This window comes from Neopelma chrysocephalum, unplaced genomic scaffold (genome assembly GCF_003984885.1).
Source record: "Neopelma chrysocephalum unplaced genomic scaffold, ASM398488v2 Primary Assembly neopelma1_97034, whole genome shotgun sequence".
Lineage (NCBI taxonomy): Eukaryota > Metazoa > Chordata > Aves > Passeriformes > Pipridae > Neopelma > Neopelma chrysocephalum.
The window spans coordinates 74,517-96,440 of NW_020925676.1; the positions used below are offsets into that span (position 1 = coordinate 74,517).

At 37.9% G+C, this 21,924-nt stretch overlaps 1 protein-coding gene across 4 annotated transcripts in view; it reads right to left on the reverse strand.

The window, feature by feature from the left end:
- Nucleotides 1-1,127: 1,127 nt before the first annotated feature.
- The window catches only part of EFNA5 (ephrin A5), a 220,630-nt gene continuing 199,833 nt past the window's right edge, over nt 1,128-21,924 (reverse strand). For all 4 annotated transcript variants that reach the window (XM_027671157.1, XM_027671159.1, XM_027671160.1 and 1 more), the window contains exons 4-6: nt 11,015-11,080; nt 10,545-10,625; nt 1,128-5,348 (exon numbers count right to left, since the gene is read on the reverse strand). In XM_027671157.1, the coding sequence (XP_027526958.1) occupies nt 5,227-5,348; nt 10,545-10,625; nt 11,015-11,080 (269 nt within the window). In that variant the 3' untranslated portion in view covers nt 1,128-5,226. The remainder of the gene's footprint in view (nt 5,349-10,544; nt 10,626-11,014; nt 11,081-21,924) is intronic.

Genomic DNA, 21,924 nt, shown 5'->3' on the forward strand with positions numbered 1-21,924 from the left:
CTGGTTGTAACATCACAGCTTCAGAGGAAAAATGTCTGGTGCATCAATTCTTTGTATCAAATCTCACGAAGCTGTCACTTCTCATTTGTAAAGAAGGTTAGAGTAAGTTATAATTACTACTTGCTGCCCTGTCAACTAATTAATATAATAAAAAGCTTTCTGTGAGTTTAATGTTAACATGGTGTAATTACAGCAACTTCGAACACACAGTGCATGTATTACAGGTTTCGGTATTCGCTCCCCACCTTTTACGACCTAAATTCTCAGGTTAAACCTATCATATGACTAGTGAGCAGGCACTATCAAAGACAACTATTCAGACATAAATACAAGTCAACCAAAGCAGTCCTGTGCATTTTTAGAGGCACAACATCAGCCTCCAGGGGCAGAGGTGGAAGGAAGGAGAAGAAAGTCAGACAATCTTCTTCCTCTTCCCTTCAGGAGGCGCCCTTGCTCAAATTCTGCCATCCATGAGGCTCCCACTACTCTGAGCCTTTTTCCTCCCTTTAGTAAGGAAAAATACTGCTGATACTTCAAAGCCACTTCCAACCCGATCTCTTCATCAGTCTGAGGAGCATCTTCGTAGAGGAGGACTGAGTGCAGCTGCCAAATCTGGGGCTGGCTCTACTCTTCAATGAGTAAGAGTTACACCATACAAATACCTTTTACCCAGGGAAGGAAGGAAGATTGCTCAGGAGGCCTCGAACAGAGTAGAAGTGATGACGGAGACCATGTAATGCTCCAGCACTTGGGCTTACCCTCCTAAGGATTTGGATGATCTTTGAACACATTTAAAAATGGTGAAGAGCGGAGAAGTCAGGCTTTAGATCAGCCAAGACATTGGTAGCTAGAGCTCTAGTCAGTTGTGCCTACTGCATTTTTCACACTTTCCCACTCATACTCCTCATTCCTCTTCTTTCCCTGGAAACATTCAAGGTCAGGATGGATGGGGTTCTGAGCAACCTGATTTAGTGGAAGATGTCCCTGCTCATTGCAGGAAGGTTGGACTAGAAGAACTTTGAAGGTTTCTTCCAACGCTGACCACTATGTAAGTGAGGTACAAATAGCTCACAAAATAAAAATGTAGTTAATTAAACAAAAATGTAGTCTAAAAGAACCAATTAAAATGATGAAAATCTTTAATTTTATTTAAGTATAGTTGTACGGACACGTGTATATACAAATACAGATCTTATGGGGCAGGGATTTTGTTGCCTTTTTTTTTTAACATTTTCCTTTAAGTTCATATAATGTAAGCATTTCAAAAACAGCACTCAATGAGTAAGTGCAAAGAAACTGCAAAGCAGGGCAGTACAAGCACAGGACCACACTGAGCTGGACTTTCATACCCAGATGCATACACAATGAGTGTCTTCAATGGGGTGTCAAGAGTAAGCATGGTAAGCGGATTTCGCAGACTCATGGGTAACCTCCAACATGCCAGCATCTATTAAACTGTACAGACAATGGCAGAAAGCCTATTGTAGGGAGATTTGTCTCACATCCGAGAAGCTCGAGGGTGAATGCATGGGAAAAACTCAGTGATGCCAGACCAGAAACAGATCTGCCCATTCACAGTTCCAAATGAAAAAAGGAGGAGGGTGGGAGAGGAGGAAGGGCAGGAAGAGGGAAGAGAAGTGTAGAGGGTTGTACATTAAAATTGGTGATTACAAAATCCAAGTGTAATGAAAAGAGGGGAAGAGTTAACACTCTAAACCTCTTAAAGTGACTGAACCACTGCACTCATAAGGCAACGGATTAAATTCAGTTTTGAGGGCTAAGGGTGGGAATCAACAGGTACAAATACAACCATTTTCCTTCCACAGTTATAGAGGAAAGGAAACAGTCTACTCAACTACTCTCAGTACTTCCCAAATTTGTTTCTAGTTCTTTTGGAAGAAAGTACACACACATATCGTACATGACACTGGCAAGATCCTTTCTGGAAAAAACTAGTCATGGGAACAAAACCAGAAGAAAAACAGGAGGAAAAAATACAAATAAAAAAGAAACAAACAAACAAAATAACAGAAAAGTTGTTATATCCCCAAAGCCTTTTTAGAAACAAACATGATAAAAAAGAACAAAAACTAACACATAAACCACAGGGCTCCAACATCAGACCTTTAAACACTGAGGACAAAACACTGATCATCAAAAGTCATGTTGTTCCAGGTCTTGACATTGTGAAGTCTTGCAATAGATGAACGATTTTCAAAGATGAGTCCTGTATGCTGCAGTGTCATGGCCACTTGTCTCTCAGTTCTCAGCCATGATCACACTTGATGCTTCAAAGCTCTGTCTTGTAATCAACACGTGATTTTAATATCCTGAAAGTCTATTGTTCTCACTTACAAAAGACATAAGAATCAAATTAATACTTTATTATCAAACACTATATACAACAGAGGTTGCTAATAATACAGAATTTAAAGAACATAGCTTTAAGTTTTACTTGTCTTTCCTTCGCCATCCAAGTAAGTACAGTACAAAACAATATTCTAAACTAACACAAAATGTTACCTTGTCTATTGAAGGATACACAGTATCCACTAAACTGACTGATCCCTATGTTGCCTGCTTCACATTGCAATGCACTTGGCAGCCAGGAGCGCAGGTCATGGGCATACGTAACCCATTCTCCCTAGGCTGAGGGAGAATCAGTACCTCAGACTTGAGCTGGGGCAGATAAAGGGTAAGGAAGCAAAAATCTCCTCAATTTGCAGCAACATCTGCATTTAAAGCATCTAGAGATTTGCAATGCAACACAAAGCCCACCAACATTTATGTATCTTGGTATGACTGGGATTGCCTAATGCCATCAAGTATCAAACTGACAGAGTCTGGTATGCTGCTCCCAGCCACGCCGTGCCAGGCAGCACCGGGATCTGCCATGCAGCCACATCATTTGTGTTGTCCCTCACCTACCCAGCAAGGCTCTGTGACAACATGAAGGGGTGAGTTTCACCAGGAGTAACACTAGTGACAATCCTTTGTGGATAAATGTATTTCTTCAACTCCAACATCATTCAGAGACAAAAGATGACAAATGAAGTCACTGTTCCTACATTAAATTGGCACTACTGGTATGACTGCCTGCAATTGCTATGAATCATTTTAATATGGTTACACATCATGCAATATTATCTGTACTCTGGTTAATAATCCATTTGATAAGGTGTATTTTGAATAACCTCACCTCATCCAAAGCTTTATAATTCCTAAATTCAGGAAGTATTAGTGTGTGTACCAAGCATATACACATTAAAGAGAGCAAAGTACCAGACAGCCTGTAATAAGATGATGACTTCCCTCACTGTTTGGTCTGTGTATCTTTATTCTGTGCACTTCATACTAGAGCAAATTTCCTGCTTTCCTCCTGTTAAGTACAGGCCCTGCATTGATGAATATGTTCGATATCAGGCAAGCCCAGGTCATAGCTCAGCATGCAAAAAACCTCCCTTTACATCTCAAATTTATTTTTCCCTCTCCTGCTTCAACTCCTGGAAAGGTTTTAGCCATTAAAAAAAAAACAAACAAAAAACAAAGCCTACGAAGTGCTGTCCATTAATGGCATCACTCAATTTTGTTACAGCAGACTTTTTCTTCATAATTAAAATAGAAAAATCTTGTTTTGCTTGAATGCACTCCGTGTTTTGTTTCACACTTAATGTAATTACCACAGTTTTTGTCAGAAAAGCTCTGTTTCAGTCTGGGTCTGAAATTTCACTGATTATGCTTAGCATTCAAATTCCATGGTAGCCAAGCCAAAAAGCACTCCAAGGCTTGCACTTCCTGGCAAACTACTTTTTAAAGTTTTGTGTTAGCCAAGGCTCAGATTCCTTAACAAGGTCATACCTAATTCCATCAAACAAGACAGTCCCATTTCCTAATTGCATCAAGGGTTACCACTTCTCTCACATGTTTGAACAGGACAAGCATATATACTCACTCTCAGCATAAAGTATATCTAAATAACGTATTTTCTATTCTAGTGGATTTTTAAAAAAATATTTTGTTAAGTCTTTGGGAGCCCATCTACTTTATCTCCGGTTGATAAACATGTTTCCTCTACTCTTCAAACTGTGCTGGAAGGTGAAAAGACAAAAATCAACACTTGAATTCGTATTCCACACTTCTTTTTTTCCTCCCACCAAACAATGCTATTAGAGTGCCCTGGCTTCTTCTACATGTGATTTATTCCCATGACTGAGGAACTTGCAGGAGAGACAAATCAAGAGCACACTGAAGATCCTGTGTCCCAAACATGTTTCGTCTGGCCACTGATGTCCTCTTTTAGCATGTAATAACACCCAGAGCAGCATCCAAGGCTATCAGCTACTAAGTCAGCGCTGGGGAAGGTCACTTTATTCTCAAAAGTGCCTCTGCATTTCAAGAAAAAATTGTAGCACCACGGTTGATTTGTTTTAAAATAAAATAATCCGGTGTGCATTATCCCCTTAAAACGAAATAACAGAGGCACTCACACCCCCAGTGAAGTTTCCTAAATCTGACTTTGCCTGCTGTATGCTAACATTCCTAAATACTAAACTTCTTCCTCTCACCAAAGACAGCATCTCTACTTGTGAGCACAAATTTTACTGTCAAAGACGTTTCAAGACAGTCCCATAAGAAACATCATCTTTCCCTTTCAGAAGCCAGTTCATTTAGAAACTCCTGGAGGTAAGGGTGTTATATTATGTCTACTCTTAATATTTCCCCTCCAGTCCTGACATGGAGACACAATGCCTTGCATGATCATCCTATAGTGCTCAATAAAAAGGCATAAATATTGTATCACAGAGAAAGACTCTCCCAGGTTTTCACTCACTTTCCTTATCCCTCACTGATTGTATCTGCCACTATTCTTCCTAGTCCACACAAGGATGACACAGTGAGCTAACAGAGGTGACTTTTTAAAGGAGAATGCAGAGGAAAATAAGAATCACTAGTGTCACTATTATAGTTTGGCATTTTCATTTGGAGTCCTTTTATTTATATGGAGGGGTTAAGAAAGTCACAGGGTAGGTAGGGGTGGGTGCTGAAGCTAGTTATCCCCTTCAAATTTTTGCTGAGTTCAGGCTAAAAGGGAGAAGAAAAGGGAAAAATAACAATTTGACATCTGCAAAAACAATAAAGTCCCTTTCCTGGGATGAGCAGTTAGGTGGGTCTTTGATGTTCCAAGACCCTGATATTTTCTGCGACAGGTTGTCGGAGCATACTCTGCTATAATATCAAAAGCATTGCCAGGAGGAACAATAGAGTTGCCAAAAGCCAGCTGGGTATCCTTGGTGTCTGTGCCGCGTTCTCGCCACGGGATGGCTCGGCTGACTCATGTACGGTATCATCTGTTCAAACAGAAAGCACACATTCCAATGAGATTTTGCATCCTTAATAAACTCTCACTGAGCCGACAACCATAAGTAGATTTCAGTGCCTTTATGAAATAGGGCAATGAACCTTGTGCTGTCATTGACATTCACAAGCGTGTAATACCTCATTATGTAATCAACTTGGGGCCTAGTCCTGCATTTCTTACTCAAAAAACTCCCATTGAAGACCAGAGGAGCAGAAAGTAAGTCTGATTTTAGCAGATTGAGGAATGAAAGATTCCTCTTCCACTAAAAGACTGTAGCTCTAGCTTTGGATGGCTCATTAGATAGCAATGTCAGTTGGGAGGCAGCTAAATAAAAACACCTGATTTTCAAAAGTGTTGCACATGCCCAGAATTAATTTCACAGTTAATCCCCTCACTCAGTTACAGATTTGGGCTCCTGAATTTGAAATGACAGCCTGTAAGCCCAAGCATATACTCCTCTTCCTCACATTAAATTTCCACTGAAGTATATTGCACCTGGGGATGTGCAGGAGATCTAAGATATTCCCCCCCCTTCTTGAAACAGAATTTTTAAGGCGAACACATGACAATCACCAATTTTATAGAATACACACTCAATCTGGAAAATCTCACTCCCTTTTATTGTACACAAAATAGAGAAATACATATGTGCTGCTAAAACTAATGAGAAAAGAACCAGATGAGTTGGGGAAACATGCTTATGCATTAGTGGCAGAAGAGAACACAGTAACAAATATTAAATTTATGGTACATAATAAAGCTTTGTTTAGTTTTCATAAACTACAGATCAGCGTAAAAGCCATAGATTGTAATATAAAAAAGGTAGGTAAAGTCAAATTCAGCTTCCGTGTTGTTACAGCAGTGGTATTTTTCTCTGCAAAGCCGTCCATACTGCTCATATCCACATTTGGCCCTCCATATCCCCCATATCCTAATTTGGCTATTTAAAAAAGCAATCTGTCTGTCTGCGGTTTGCCATAAAAAGTCAGCTCTGACAGAAATAAGCTAAACCTTTTTGGGAAGTGTGAAGTGGACTCAAAATGTATTCATAAGTTTTTTAGAGTCCTTTAAGTTTCCAGCAAAATTAAGTGTAATAAGCTCCCCTATTTGTAAGAGATGTCAACATATCTATGATGTTTCTGTCTCACAGCTCCTATCTCAAGAAACTGCACTGTCAGGATTACACTGGTTGAGAGCTGTTCAAGTCCACCTAGAGGACTAAGGGAAGCAGGAGTAAGGACATTGGGCTCACTGGGACCACACTTTGGCATAGAGCCTTTCATACTACTTGGCTTTAGCTACTAACAAGCTCCCACCCCTTCCTACCCGACACCCAGCATAACAGCAGATAGAGCACTTAGCATAATTTAGGTTAATAGGCTCTTCAGCCCCAGCTCAGTTACACAGCAAGATGGACAGGAAACTGAATTAGCAATTTATCACCTGTACTTTTTTCAGCACTAATTGATGCTATAATCACATAAGGCTTATCAACAGGTTTCAGTGCTGCTCAAGGCAAAAGTATGACAAGCAAGCACTGATCAGCCGTAAATAGTTCACGTCTGTAAGAAAGGGACATCATCTCTACTTGGTGGTGCCAAGCAACAGCACAGAAGGCAACAGGCAGAAATTGATGCACAGGAAGTTCCACCAGAACAGGAGGAAGAACTCCTTTACTGTGTGAGTGACTGAGCACTGGAAGAGATTGCCCAGAATCTTCTAAATCTTCTACTCAAAAGCCATCTGGACAAAATCCTCATTAAAACATTCTCTAGGGGACATGCCTGGGCACGGAGGTTGGACTAGGTGACCTCCAGTGGTCCCTTCCAGCCCTACCCATTCTGTGATTCTGTGATGTCAGTGGGAAAGACTGGCTGGAATGACTTTAGCTGCAGCTCCACACCACGTACAACAAGGAGACCTTCCCAGGCACATTGAGCAAGGCCCCAGTATTCTTCCTCCAGAATTATTCCAAAGGAATCTAAAAATTTCAGTGAATGCTGGCTACTGAAAAGTGACAATTCCAGTGGTTGTCAATACCAAAAGCTGTTTCACATTTCAGTTCCGAGTTACAATCTTGTACTTTGATGACACTGCAATGACAATACAGTGTTTCACTAACGCTTCCTTCTCAATTAAAATATACTCTAGGAATTTACAGAGAAAAAATAACCCTGTCCTGACTGTCAGTTCTACCTTCTTTCATATATTTAAAGTTAGCTTCTCCCAATTTGAAAACATTTACTCACTGCTGATGAACTAAAACTAGATAGAATTATGTGTATTACCTTCCATCTCTTGCATCATCAACAGAATTGCAAATAAGTCTGAATTTGCAACACTGAATGTCAACAGTTTCATCCTAATTATATCAGTGAGTCAGCACTAAAACACAACAGGCCACAACTAGTGTAAAGCCCTAATAAATCCTCATCCTCTATGACTATCAGATACTGCCACAACTGGAACACTGGCTATGGCTAAAAAACTCAATGAAAAAGCACTAAGCTAAAAAGATTACTTTGCTTAAATGAAAAATATGGAGATCTTCTATGATGCCATTTTTATAAAGCCATTCTTCACAGAAGAATTGATTTCCATGTAACATTAAGGGATTCCTTTTGAGAAATCATCCAGGTTTTCTGTCAGTGCTGTTGCAAGGTTTCTGCACTTGTCTCTTAGAAGACACAGTTCATCTGTGTTTATGAATATCAGTCTACATATACAATTTTCCTTGGAGGTGCAGAGTTATAACTGCACTTTCTTTAAGGCTTGGGAAAAAGTTTTTCCTTAATTTTAAACACTAAAGGCAAGTAATGAACAGGAAAAACTCCTGAGTAAAATCCAGAAGGTCACTGCTAAAGACTGGAAATGCCACCAGTAAATAGAAAAATTATTTTGACAGCCATAAATTTTTCAGATCACACAGCGTCATATCACATGCCCTTGAGGTATAACTTTCAGATATGCATAGCTGCAATTTTTGTTTAGGGGTTTTTTATTTTTATTTTTAAGGAGGAAGAGAAGTGGAGGACAGGAATAGAGCCAATTACTTTGATCACTTCTGAAAGAAGTATGATTGTTACGGATCAGCTTCCCACAAATTTCTGAACAAAACCAGTGAAATTACAAGGGTTCAAAAATCACACAAATGGTGATTTTTAAAAGAAAGACGACAGTAAGTAATCTGCTGAACATGGCCCTCCTGCCTTCCAATTCTGTCTACTGTGGAAGAAGACAATGGCAGGCCAGGGGAGAGCACAGAAGCAGAGGATGTTCACCAGAGACATGCAAATTAGTACATGACACAGAACACATGCAACAAGATCCACCAATCAATAATGCAAACACACACTGATGTCAGCAGTGGGAGTTTTTTGGTACCAAACCTCCTCATTAAAGCTATTATTTCCTCCTGGTAACATAAACAGTATTTCATCTCAGACTGCAGGATGCTCTTTGTTTGATTTTGGTTCCTTGGTTTGCCTGCTGCTTTCTAATGATGTGCTTTTGTGATGATGCTAGCTAGTTATAGCCATTCAATGGGAAGTGAGCAGCACTGCTGAAAAAAATAAATATTCAGCAAGTTTACTAAAATCAGGCATTTATTACTCAGATGATCTCTTTTGCAAGCCAGTAACAGGAGAAATACACATTAATTAGATCATGTTTACCAAATCACAAAATGTAAAAAGTGCATTGGGTTTCTAGATTCGTAGGTAACACAGAGACAGTGAAAGAATATCCTTATGTCTTCTGTACAAGAATGTTGTTATCAAATGTATAAATGTATCTAATGTAAATGCATTGTCCTTGCATTTAGATTTGCTTAGAAAACATCTTTGATTCTCAAACCCCAAAACTTTAGGAGAGTTCTGAAAATTATTTCAAAGAAAAACAATAAACCCTATTGTTTATCCATAGGCATATCATTCAAATTGGATAATTTGTGAAAACCTTATTTATTCTCCTGCATAAATAATGAATTTTAATTAAAGGAACTGCACATAACAGAGAGCAAAAAATTAGTATGTTGCTTCATACATAAAGAGGAAGTCTCCTTTCAAACAGCATGAGAGAAAAAAATCTTGGTAATTGTTCTTCAAGGTATGTACTAAATGGCATATGTGCAATATTTTCTGGTATAATTTGTTTGTTTAACTGTGTATTTTAATTATTGAGGCTTTAATAAAACAATGTGTGAGCACTGGGTAGGTATATATAAAACAAACGGGTATACCACTACTACAAATACTTCTCCTACCTATCCACCTAATTTTAATGTCATGAGCCATCTCATTTATGTTGTTGGGATTACATATACACGTAGAATTAAATATGCTTCTATCTATCATAAACTTGAGCCACTCAAACAACACACATGCACTTTCTACACAGAGACATGCCAGCTTGACTGATTTCGGAGATTAATATAACTTTGCCCTGGGCAGATAAGGGGTTTCATCATAGCAAGCATCCATATCCTTAAGGCAGTGTTTTGCAAAAAAAACAAAACAGAAAAGTCCCCCCCAACTTAAGTTTGCTTCAATAAAAACAGGAGAAATTTTTATACCTATACACACACACACATCTATCTATCTATCTATCAGTGTGTGTGCATGTGTGTGTGTAGGTACATATACGTAAAAACAATACTTTACCTAACCATTTATACACACAAATATATATAATTTTAAAGGACTAATTTCTATATAAACACTAACTCAGTTCGTTGCATGCCTGTGTCATGCACCAGCATTAAACAAGCAGTGGTTCTGTTTTTCGGAAGGTCTTTTGAAACCGTACATAATAAATGAGGTGTGCCCATTGACCTTTATTTCTAAAACTTTGGACCCAGTTAGTAAATAGAGTGTTTTGCCAACATGCTGGGTGTTTGGCTTGGATGGGCCAGTGACTTCAGGATACTGGTGAAAATTTTACACTGGCACACATCATATTACATTAAACCATGTCACCCAAAAAAAGCAAATAAAGCAACATTTTTCTTCCCCTGCATTATACAAGGATACAGGAAATATATTATACAGTGCATTAGCACTGCTGGAAATGTGCAAAAGCAGAGCAGTTGTACCATGCAAAGCACGCAGAGAGAAGAGGAAAAAAAGTACTGAAGCACCAGAGGGATACACGCATTTGTTAAAAGAGATTCTCTAAGCATACTAACCTGCTGGTTCTAATGAATTTTCTACTTTGTCGTTAACATCGAAAACACGATCATGAACACCTATAGTTTTCATACAGCTGTCTATAACGAAAATAAAGATAACAGCCAAATATGTTAGTGAGACACCCTTAAACTCCCCACTTTCCTTGTTTCCTCTCTTTTTTTCTCTCTATTTACTTTATATAATTAAGCACATTCATATTTTAAAGTCTGTGGCACTTGTCCAAATGCCAGTACACTCTCTCATCTGTACCCATTTCCAGAAACAACAAGTTAGCAACTGCGATGTAATTAAAGCTTTATGAAAAACAACAGGAAAATATGATGAAAATCATAACACAAACATTGTTGTATGTAAGAACAGATACAAGATTTAACAGTTAAAAAAAAGATTTACTGCTGTTTACTAGACCACACAGTAAAGCATGCACTAGAAAGCCACCCTCAAAAACTTAATCTGAAGAACTTACTTGCTGGTCGCACAAAGACCTTAAGCTTTAGGCAGGATCTCCTTCCATTATCTGGGATCGCAGAAGCTGTAAAATGAAGAACAAGGAAAGACAAGTGGAGGAGTAAGAGAGTGCAACGCAAAATATATTTTGTGGTAAAATAAACTATCCTTTATCTTCCCTTCATCTGAAGGGCTGGACATATTTCAGTCTCTGCATGTAAGACTTAAAAGTGCACAAAGTAGTGTGACTATGCAAAAGCAGGAAAAGAACTGTAGGTTTTATTCTAATTAATTTCTTTATTATTTGACATGGAAGTAGTGAAGCACACAGTATTTTCAATGTTTCATTATCTCCTTTCACCTTTCCACACCTTTTTCTTGGAAGCTTGTTTGATATGGTTTTTGCTGTAATGCATGTGTCCACTCTGAAAAAACAACACTTCAGAACACTTCAGAGAAAAGCTAGTCTTGAAACACTAGGCCATAGGCTTCAACAACCTAAAAAGGGACGAAAAAATAACACCACAGGTGACAGTGCTAAAAATGAAACTCTGTATATAGTCCCAGAAAAGTAAAAATACACACCATTAAATTTTACAGCAAAGTCAGCCTCCATATGCATCTGCCTTTGTTGACAAAATATTTATCTTGCTTCAGTCAAAACATGATTCCCCATGTTATACAACTAACAAACCAAAATCAGTTTATTCCTTTTTTCTGCCCTCCCTCATCATTTCCAATTCAAAGTATTTGATTTTAAGAATACTTACTGTATTAGGAGAAAAAGAGTAAGTGAAAGCATGTCTAGCCCTAATGCAAAAGATCACACACAAAGATCTAGTGTCAACACCTACTTATTTCCCTTGAAAAGAGTGCTGTTGTGAAAAATTCCCTTCTAGAACCATTCTTGCCTCAAAATACATGATCATAACATGCCTGCCTGTCAGCACAGACTGGACTCCCTTGTGTAATGTCTGCCAATCTTTACAAACTGGTAACTTTCCTCAATTTTTAAATTGTACACTGGCCCACAGTTGAACATGCACACTGGCAACCAAGCAACTTGACTTGCGCATGCAGACTTTCACTTCCAAAAGACCATTCATGTTTTTTTCTTGCAAAAACCCCAAAAAGCTATTGCCAAAAAATAATGCCTGAAGCACTACAGAGTAACTTCTATTTTATTGTAATAAAAAAAGCCATGTATTAGGGCAAAATGAGCTGCGTTTTGCATTAAATGGCAACTATTGGGAAAGATGATTCAGCTGGCAAGATGTTCGTTTGTTCTGTTTATCCTTGTTTCATCTATTTTTATTAATTCTGTCCCTGTGTGTGACAAATAACTAACAGAGATATGAATGCACACTCTCTGTCTTCATGTTAAGCTCACACTTGAAGGGCTCCTCAACTAACTTGAAATAAATTTCCTAAGTCTTTGATGATGTGCTTGGAAGGCAGGCGTCAGATTTTTCTTAGAAGAACTTACCAAGAACTAGAAAACTCAGTATGAATACAAAAAAGGAGAAAAGTAAAGAATCTAATAAAGCTAAAGCTGTGGCTTCCCATCTTGAAAGTTCTTCAAAAATTGTTTCCTTCCTTTAGTCAAAAGATAAAAGTGAGTAGAAACTATGCTCCCCCCTTCACAATCCCAAGCAGCCAAAAGAGAGTTAACAGATAGTTTTGCTATAGGATCTTACTAAATCTAAGTCAGAAAATCTCCATCTATTAACATTTACAGTAACTGGTGTGTTATTTAGGGTACAATACCTGCACTCTGTGGCTATATTCAGGAAATTGTGAACTTTCTGTGGCCCTCACTAAACATACATAACTGGCTAAATGGTTTGTTAAGACTGAACAGGCAGCTGTAGATTTCTCAAAAGATAAGAATCATACAGTCATTACCAAATTACCCGCATAAAGGTGGAAACAACACTTGCAACATTAGACAAAATAGAATCCCTACAGCAAATTTACCATTAACAGATTTTTTTCTGCCCAGAAATTATTCCAGAAGTGCAATATGACACACATTTATTTAAAGGTAAATTTTACCTTCGATGCTTACATGCAGTTGCTTAGGTCCATCAAATAAACGTTTTGCTCACTGCTGTTTATTAAAATAGTCTGTTATTCCGTGACTAACTAGAATACCACTGACTAGCTAGGATAGCTAGGAGCCAATAAAAAAATCTAGGAAAAAAAAATCCATTATTTCTGGAAAACACAGAAAATTAATACTTTGTTCATATCTGTTCAAAGGTGTACATAATATTTGCACACACTTAGGAGCAAATAACAGGTAGTGATTGGCCATGTTCTTTGGAAGAAAAACATGAAAATCCATTTACTGTTTAGATCTCTTTCCCCCATTCTGCACATTGGTTTGCAACTACGAAGTGTATCATGAACTACAGTCCTATTGCAACCATAGCATTTGCACTTAAATCATCATCACAGAAACTGACACAATTTTAGTGAAAAGTATGAAAAAGTGCTTTCCAGAAAAATTATGTACTCTCAATTTTTTGCAGTAAACTCGGGAAGATGCCTCTTTAATCGGTGTTTTACTCCTTCAAAGGGAATAATGAAGAATAAAAAAAAAAAATAAAAAAAATCAAGTAGCATTTTTCAGCACTCGCATCTGCCTTAACAACCACAACCAAGGTGGTGAAGGGATACAGTGCAACCTCTTTGGCCTTCCTGAGACACTAGGTACTGTTTGCCAAGATGCATGACTGGAATCAATTTGTTTTCCTTCCTTTCTTTTTCTTTCTTCCCTCCCTCCTTCTCCCTTCTCCTTTTCATCTTAAAAGAAAAAAACATACACCAGTGGCAGTTTTTGTCCTAAGACCAGATGTATCATCCACACGAAAGAGTCAGGAAAGGAAAAAAAGAACTCCTCTTTGTCAGCTGGGATCTGTAAAAGCTGCTTCTCAGGTAAACCACAGCTGTTGTTGCTACATTCCACTGAAATTAGCTACAGTATAAGAAAAGATGTCCTTTTTAGGTGTTACAAAGAGAAATTTCATTCTCCTTCCTGCACCAAATCAGGTTAGCCCCTAAGGCTTTGCTATAAGGCTTTTCCATTTGCTCATTTTAAAGGTGATATTAGCAATAAAATAGAGGCCAGTTCTGAGAGCAGGAAGCCTCTGATACTAATGGAACCTGTCCCAAGCAACACTTTCTATTTCAAAAGCCAGAATTCCCAAGGAAAAAAACCCCAAAATTGCAGCCTTGCTGCACAACAAAAACAAACCTTTGAAAAAAATCCCTTAAAAGGCGCAAAAGCAGTTACATGCTCTTTTTACTTCATGGATGATATTAGACTAGAAAAGATCTGACTGGTTTGGTTTGTGCCAGGAAGAATCACAATTGAAAACAGAAGAGGAACTCTGCAGCGTTGCTAGTTCGTTGCTAGTTCCTATATGTCATTACAATTCCTATGATACTTCCCTCCTCCTCTGCCCTACCTCACCTTTACCAGCAACTTCATGACAATCTCTTGGGTCTCTCTTTTAAAGAAAATGTTTTAGACTTCATAAAGACTTCAGTTAGAAGAAACTGAACACTAAAATCCCTCTGAAATAACAAGATATATGAAAACATCTCAGTGATTACAGAAATAACTGGTTTAGTCTCTTCATTATTTTTTAAATAGGAAAATTCCACAGTTCAGAAGAAATTTAAGTCATGGCCTCTGTATTCTTCAGATTGGAGATCAGAGATTCCATCTCCATTAGCTGAACTAGAAAAAAAAAACATGCAATGAACTACTGCACACAGGACTAGATCTATGCTGGATCCAAAAATGGCCCATAAAGACAAATTAGATGGGAAAATTTCTCGTCTCTAAATCCCTTCTGGTTATCATTTTTATACCCTGTAAGGAAAGGAAAGAGAGTGACAAAAATTATTCTCTCCTCACCTAGAGCCAAACCATAAATATTTCACTGTTTGCAAGCTATATTTAAATATATACGAAATAAAATTACACAGCTTTCAGCTAGAAAACACATGGTACATTATTAATATATTAGATATAAATAACAGGTTAGGTCCCTCCTCAGCCTGATAACACTTAGCAGTTATTCAATGACTGCAGGAAGCTGCAGATAGAGAATAAAAAAGTAACATACACAGAAAACACTTATGCAGTTCAACTTACTATGATAAATCCCTAAAACTCATTAAAGGAGTCATCAAGACAGGGTCCAATCAGTGTACAAAATAAGCTGATTAAAAAGTAAATGTAAAAAACAAACAAACCAACAAAAAGTAAAATTTCAAAAGTAACTTGGTTATCAGGACCTGCTAGAGATGTGACAAAAGCTGTAATTATTTTCTTTCCTAAGACAGGCAAAAGTTTGGCTGGCAACTACCCGAGGCTCAGTTATCAGGATAAAATAAAAAGCGTCTCAACCATCCTACTTACTGATATTCACATGTAATCAGTGGTTACTTCTGCTTGCCTCCTCACTCATTCTTAGCTTTCTAATTACAGCATTGCATCTTTCCCTAAAATGCAAGTCCTGACACAGAGAAAAAAAGGAATCACAAATGCAGTCCAAATCCTCCTATAGCACTACAAAGACATTTAACATTCAAGGCACAAGTCACTCTGGGCCCTATTAGACAGCAAAACCAGTTCAGTGTAGAAAAAGGGCTCCGTTTTTCTAAGTCACTCAGATAGTACCTTTGTTTAGAATGGGGGCGGGGACACTTGTAAAGGAGCATCCTTTCCTTTATGAAGAAACCCAACACCCTCAGCGCACCTCTGCAGACACTCTGTAGATGGTAATTCTCTTACTATTTTGTATTTCAATTACTGTTACCGGTTCACTTGGAGTATTCTCTGAGGGACTACAAACCAGTGATCATGAAACACAGGAGACAGTCTGTTCTCACTGCATTTTTGAAAAATGTAATGAATGTTTTCTTCTGCTCTCTGCTAAGAAGTCCGTCAAACAGGGTCTCCTGTAGGGAAGAACTAAGAAATCACACCAAGATCTCACCTCAGTTCATTGCAGATGTACTACTACCACCACCTCTGTTACACAAATTCTGACCCTGGTAAGTGCTTCCCAACCATAAGCACTGAACAGAAGAATTGTTTCAGACTGGGAAGCCAATATAGGATTAATTTTGAACTTCTCCCCAGCACACTAAACTGAGACATGCATACAGTTTAAATAAACACCTAAGACTTACTGTCCCAGGAAAAAGGGCTGCACGTGTAACTTCTGTAATCATGTGGAGAAACACCACAAAGAGAGAACCTGCAGCAATCCCATAAACAGAATGCTGCATGTTGTAAATCAGAAACTCATGTTTACACAGTCCTTGCACTCTCTTAGTCCTGCAAGTTACAGACAATCTCTCCAGGAGAAAATATTTATAGCTGTGATTTGCCTCTAGTCCTTTCAGGCACAATTGCACTCCCATTAGTCAAATCCAATATCCAAGTAACCTTATACAACCTGAAAATCGTAATTCCACCAATCTGAAGTGTTTTAGCATCCAATATCCTGTGTCAGCTACAGAGCTTTAGAAAGTTTTATTTTTAAGAATAGTCATGTACTTCTTTCTTTGTAAAGAAATGAGTATGTGTGAGAGCATTAAAAATGCAGTTTTCCATTATGTTTGCCACAGGCAATATTTCTCAATTTGTGCAAGTAAGAAGAAAAAAATAGCCTATTAGTTGCTAGAAGAGCTCAGCCTTCCCCCTGAAGGTTTTCATGTGATTTACCATACAACACAAATGTATGCAAATTAGCCAGGTAAATGCAGAATTAGTTATTAATATTCTTCTCACAGTTTAGATTGAAAAAACATACGAATTTGCATAAACTTTACAACTGAAAAAGTCAGCTAGAATTAAATCAATCAATAAAGCACTCCTCTGTGTGCATACATGAAGTAACACCAACAGCTAAGGATAATGAAGGGTTCTTCAAAATTATTAATCAAAAAGAAGTTATTTGAGAGGATTTATAGATCTTTCTTTCTTGTACATGTTAAAATAAAACAAAACTAAAAAATAGATAAATACTGGCCTTATGGAAAGCACAGTTCTCACCAATACTTGAGTTTAATTTAAAAGACTTTCCATGACTGCTCTTTCATTCCAACCTAACAGCAAAAGCTTTGTTCTGGTAGCATACACAACTCCATTCTGAGAAAATTAAAATATTAAATGTCCACGACTTACTCATTCTTCAGACCAACAACTAAGCACAATTCCTCAATAAATCACTACTAAACTTACTGGTAGATTTGGCATACCTGAGTCCACCATCTCTCTCTATTTAGTCACAACCAAGACGAGAACAACAAAAAAAAAATTCCTGAGCAACTTAAAAGACTCAAAAATCTCAAGCCAACAGAGAGAGAATCTCATCTGAAAAGCCACTTGATCTAGGACTACCAACAACACTTGAAAACTAAGAAAAACTACCTAAAATGGAAAGTAAATAAATAAACAAACAGATAAAAGATCACAGCTAATACTGCCTATGGCTTAATACAAGCAAAAGGACTACGGATACCAGCATCTCCAATTGCATATTTTAAAATCCACAGTATTAATAGGACACCTAATACAAATGCATATTTTGCATTACTCCTGCATACTCAACTGCATCTGTACGAAGTGAAGGTAAAAACAGTCATATTGCATTTTTGTACTGACCCTGTCTGTGTGAAGATACATGCCTACACACAAACATGGACTTACATTCTGCGTTCATTCAAAACATAAACAACAAAGTGCACAGCACGGAGAAAAAGACTTGATAGAAGCCAAGTGCACAACACACAGATTGTGAAATGCTACGTTTAATTCCTAATGTCTTACACATAAAAAAAATCCATTGCGCAGGCTGGAAAGGTAAAAGACCTTTCCCAAAATCTTTGTTCGTGAAGACTGGCCATTATTACACATAATTTGCACTGGCATTGCACTGTGTAAAAACACTGGATTATTATGGCCTACCTCTCAAGTGACTGTATTTCTCAGACCTCCTAAAAATAACCTAGTGAGTGGAAATGACTTGCCAGACAAATGCTATTTTAGTGAGAGTTCTTGGAAGAAAGTAATAGAGTTACTGTTTCTGCACTTAATGATGAATTAACTGTCCCAGTGCAACTGTTGGCCAGAAAGAATATAATTTTTTCTTGCAGCTTCTAATGCATTGCAACTTATATATCTGATTGAAGGCTGCATAGATTGAAAGTTGGTTTCACATCGAAGTCATATAAAACAATATCAAGCCATGTATGTTAAGATATGTAAACCATGGACTTCCAGCTTAACTAAGCCATTTGTTCAGTATTTCCTCTTAGCATGGTCTAGCCCTGTATGTCTCTCAGGAAGGTCCCTTTTCTGCTCTAAGGGGTGATTTAATGATAAGCCTTCCATGTTGCTGGCTCAGCTGGTGTACTGGAGTCAGACCTTTTTAGTGCAGAACATCAAAGAAACCCAAAGCCCAGTCCTTCTCAGTGCTGGACACCTCCAGAGGTGAACAGCAGCTGCAGGTTCATATGAGGCAGACAGCATCACTTTGAATCCAGTCCAAAGGCTTATTATAGTCATACTGTTATCATCTGTCCTCCTCCCAAGTTGCCGAGTCCTGTTGAGTTCAGGAAAACCTCAGTGCAGGGCAGCTGGTACCCTTCACACCTTCAGGAGAGCAACAAAACAGACATTTCAGATGCTGGAAAATCCAACTGTGCCTGTGTTGTATCTCTGAACCAAGCCTTGAACCAGTGAGAAAACAAAGCTCAGTTGTTCTTTGCAAAGACTATCTTTTTTCTTTTCATAAAAGCAAGAACATTTATGTTTAGGGCAATGCTGTCATCTAACTGCAGCCTGAGCATCTAAGAGAATCAGTTTTGCTTCTGCGGTGTTTCTTCCCATTACAAAACAAATAAAGCTCTGCTGGAAATAAATGAAAGGCATACCTTACTTGGAATGGACTTTTAGTTGTGTGTAAGTTCCTGTGAAATATAAGGAGGCAGAGATGAAGAATAGACCATACAGTTGCTTCCACATGAAATATTTGCAGGTGTTCCTCTAATATAAAAAGGTTTCTCTTTCATAAATGCAAACCATATTACATACCTTAAAGTAAGTGCTAACATTTCTGCACTAGCCCAATATTAATGACTGATGTCATACTTTCTATTGCAACAAACCAACATTTATTAACTAGAAAAAAATAAAAACCTCACATCTCATTACTGTTTTCAGTGGCATTAACAAAACCAAGTACAGTTATTGTACAACACAAGAATGTATTAAGAGCAAATTGCTAATAAAACAAGTTAATACTATCAAATAAAGCACTTAGAGAAAAATATACCCTCCTCGGAGTTTTCATAAGCACTTTTGTACTTTGATTTTCCCTTGGTATCACTAGAAATAAAATTGTTTTCTTCAAGCAGGCTATTCATTTTGCTAATTTCCATATCTAAGAACTAGAAGTAAGTAAATCCTTTGAAGAGACATTATAGTCTTGTTAGTAATGACTTTTTCTTTTTGATCTTTAAAGCAACATGTTCACCCACATGGAATTTGTGGGTATTGTATCATGTTACTAAACTCATACACTTTAATAGACTTCATATTACCCATGGCTAGCTTTACCACTGCTGACACTATAATTAAGGCAGAGAGAGGCATTCCATTCTACTCCATCTTCATGGGCTTGCCACTATCTTCAAAATATTTAGAAACTTTTCTGTCTTTATATGCTATCCTTGAAAATTCTGTCAGTTTATAAAAACAAAGTAACTATAAATGTTGTATTTTGCTAGGGTTGTGACATGTATGTAGACATGAAAAGACATTTTTGTTACTTACCTAAGCAAAGCAACAAAATATCTTGTTCATGTCTAGCAGGGGAGGGAGAAGACAAAGATAGGAAGAGATCTTCAAGAACTTGCTTTAAGATCAAGAGAAATTAAGGGGAAAAAAAAGCACAGAATGGGGGTTGTATTTTGTTGTTATTTAAAATGAAGGCAAACAGTGAGACCAATACAATTTTGAATGTATTTGAGTGCACATGCACTCAAAGTTTGCAAACTCTGCTTTGAGATAATACCTTCGGTCAAAAGATTTTGAAAGGGCTTTTTCTCTTGTCCAAGTTTTAATAGCACCTTGGCACAGTCTTTACACAGATAAACCCAAACTTGTACAGGATGGAAACTGGACGTGAAACAAAAAAGATAAAGTTTGGAAAATACACGATAGTCCACTGTAATTCAAGCTCTTATTCTAAAATGCAAAGATTCTCACAGCAGAGACCTTCTGTTTCATTACACCTACTATGGTGGAGTCCCAGGGCATTACTGAGTACAAACACAGTAACAGATGCCAGCACTACATTAATAACAGTACATCTTTATCATGTGAATTCCCAGTTCGCTCAAGTCTTGCAGAGGGACTACTGAACATTCAATCACTCCACCATACAAGCCAGAAATTTATATCCAGTCCTTGGAAGGATTTCCTTAACCCTTCAACTTGTCACCTTTACCATGAAAAATTCAGGAACACATCAAGCTGAAGTTTCCTCTTTACTCAAAATTTGTCCAGTGTACCAGGCATAGCACTTTTATTTAAGCTTCTACATCCCCGTTTCTGTCTTTCACTTGTCTAGCTTGTGTTTGGTCCCACCAGTCTCACTCGTGCTTTGAAATCCGTATTTCAAAAAGCCAACCTATGTGAGAATAGGCACAGCTTCATCAAGGAGAACTCATCAAGACTTTGACATGTCTCATCTATACCAGAAAAAGACTGTAGTCTGTCGTAACTATGACTGTGGGAAAGTCTAAGACACCCATGGGAGAGCTAACCTTTCATTTTATTCTGCCACAAATTATTTCCTTCTGTGCCTTTTTTTCTTTTAAGAATAATGTATACCACAGGATGTTTAAGCTCTATTCCCAGTGATCACTCCCAGATGAACTCAAACTTAGTGCACATATATGTGCACACTTTTCCATAACTGGGACTCAAAAGCCCTGGTGGTTTGGAAACCATTTTAAAAGCAATGAATGCCTCATCAGACATGAAACACATGGGTACCTCTTGAGGTTTCCTCTTCCTGAATGCTGTAACAACCGTCCTCTCAGAATTGAAGAGAGAACTCTACCTCTCTTCCAGAAAAGCCCCTGTTTCGTACTAACAATCTGACCAAGTAGATAGAGAAATTATTATCTCTATTTTCTACCTCCTATATCATGATCTAAGCAAGTGCCTCCCCAGTGCAAGCTTATTCTTCTATTCTTTACATGTTAACCAGTTAAGAACTAGCATAACTGAGCTATGAGCAGCTTCTAATGGTGTTTTCCATATATATATATATATATAGGGTCATACATTTGGAAAACAATACAGGACAACACAACTTACTGGAAAACCTCCTTGCTGACACATATTTCACTTCAAAAGAGATGGACAAAAAACTCTTCCAAATTAACTTTTCTCAACTACACAGTGTCCTTCACTGCTCAGTTTAAATGCCCCTAACCTACTGTGCTGTCGACACTCACCATTGTAGAGAACTCAAGCCTTGTCCTGCTAAGGTAGCCCTGACAGTGAAGTGCACAATTCCCATCCCCCTTTCTGTAACCATGAAGATCCACTTGTATTTGTGTCTCGGCTCCTGGATAGTCAACATTAACAAACATTTACCCTGGATACAGTTCTGGTAGCTGTGCAGAGCTGCATGACAGTGTGCACCAGGTGCTTCTTTCCTCCCACATTAAAAAGAGGTTTCCATACACTGAGTTTCTACAAAGAAATCTGGACACACTGTCATTTACCTTAGATAAGAAAAGAGTCACTTGAAATGCATGGATTCTCTCCCTGAGTTACTACAGCAAAACTAACAACTGAACAAACAAAAAAATCCCAGTCTGAGA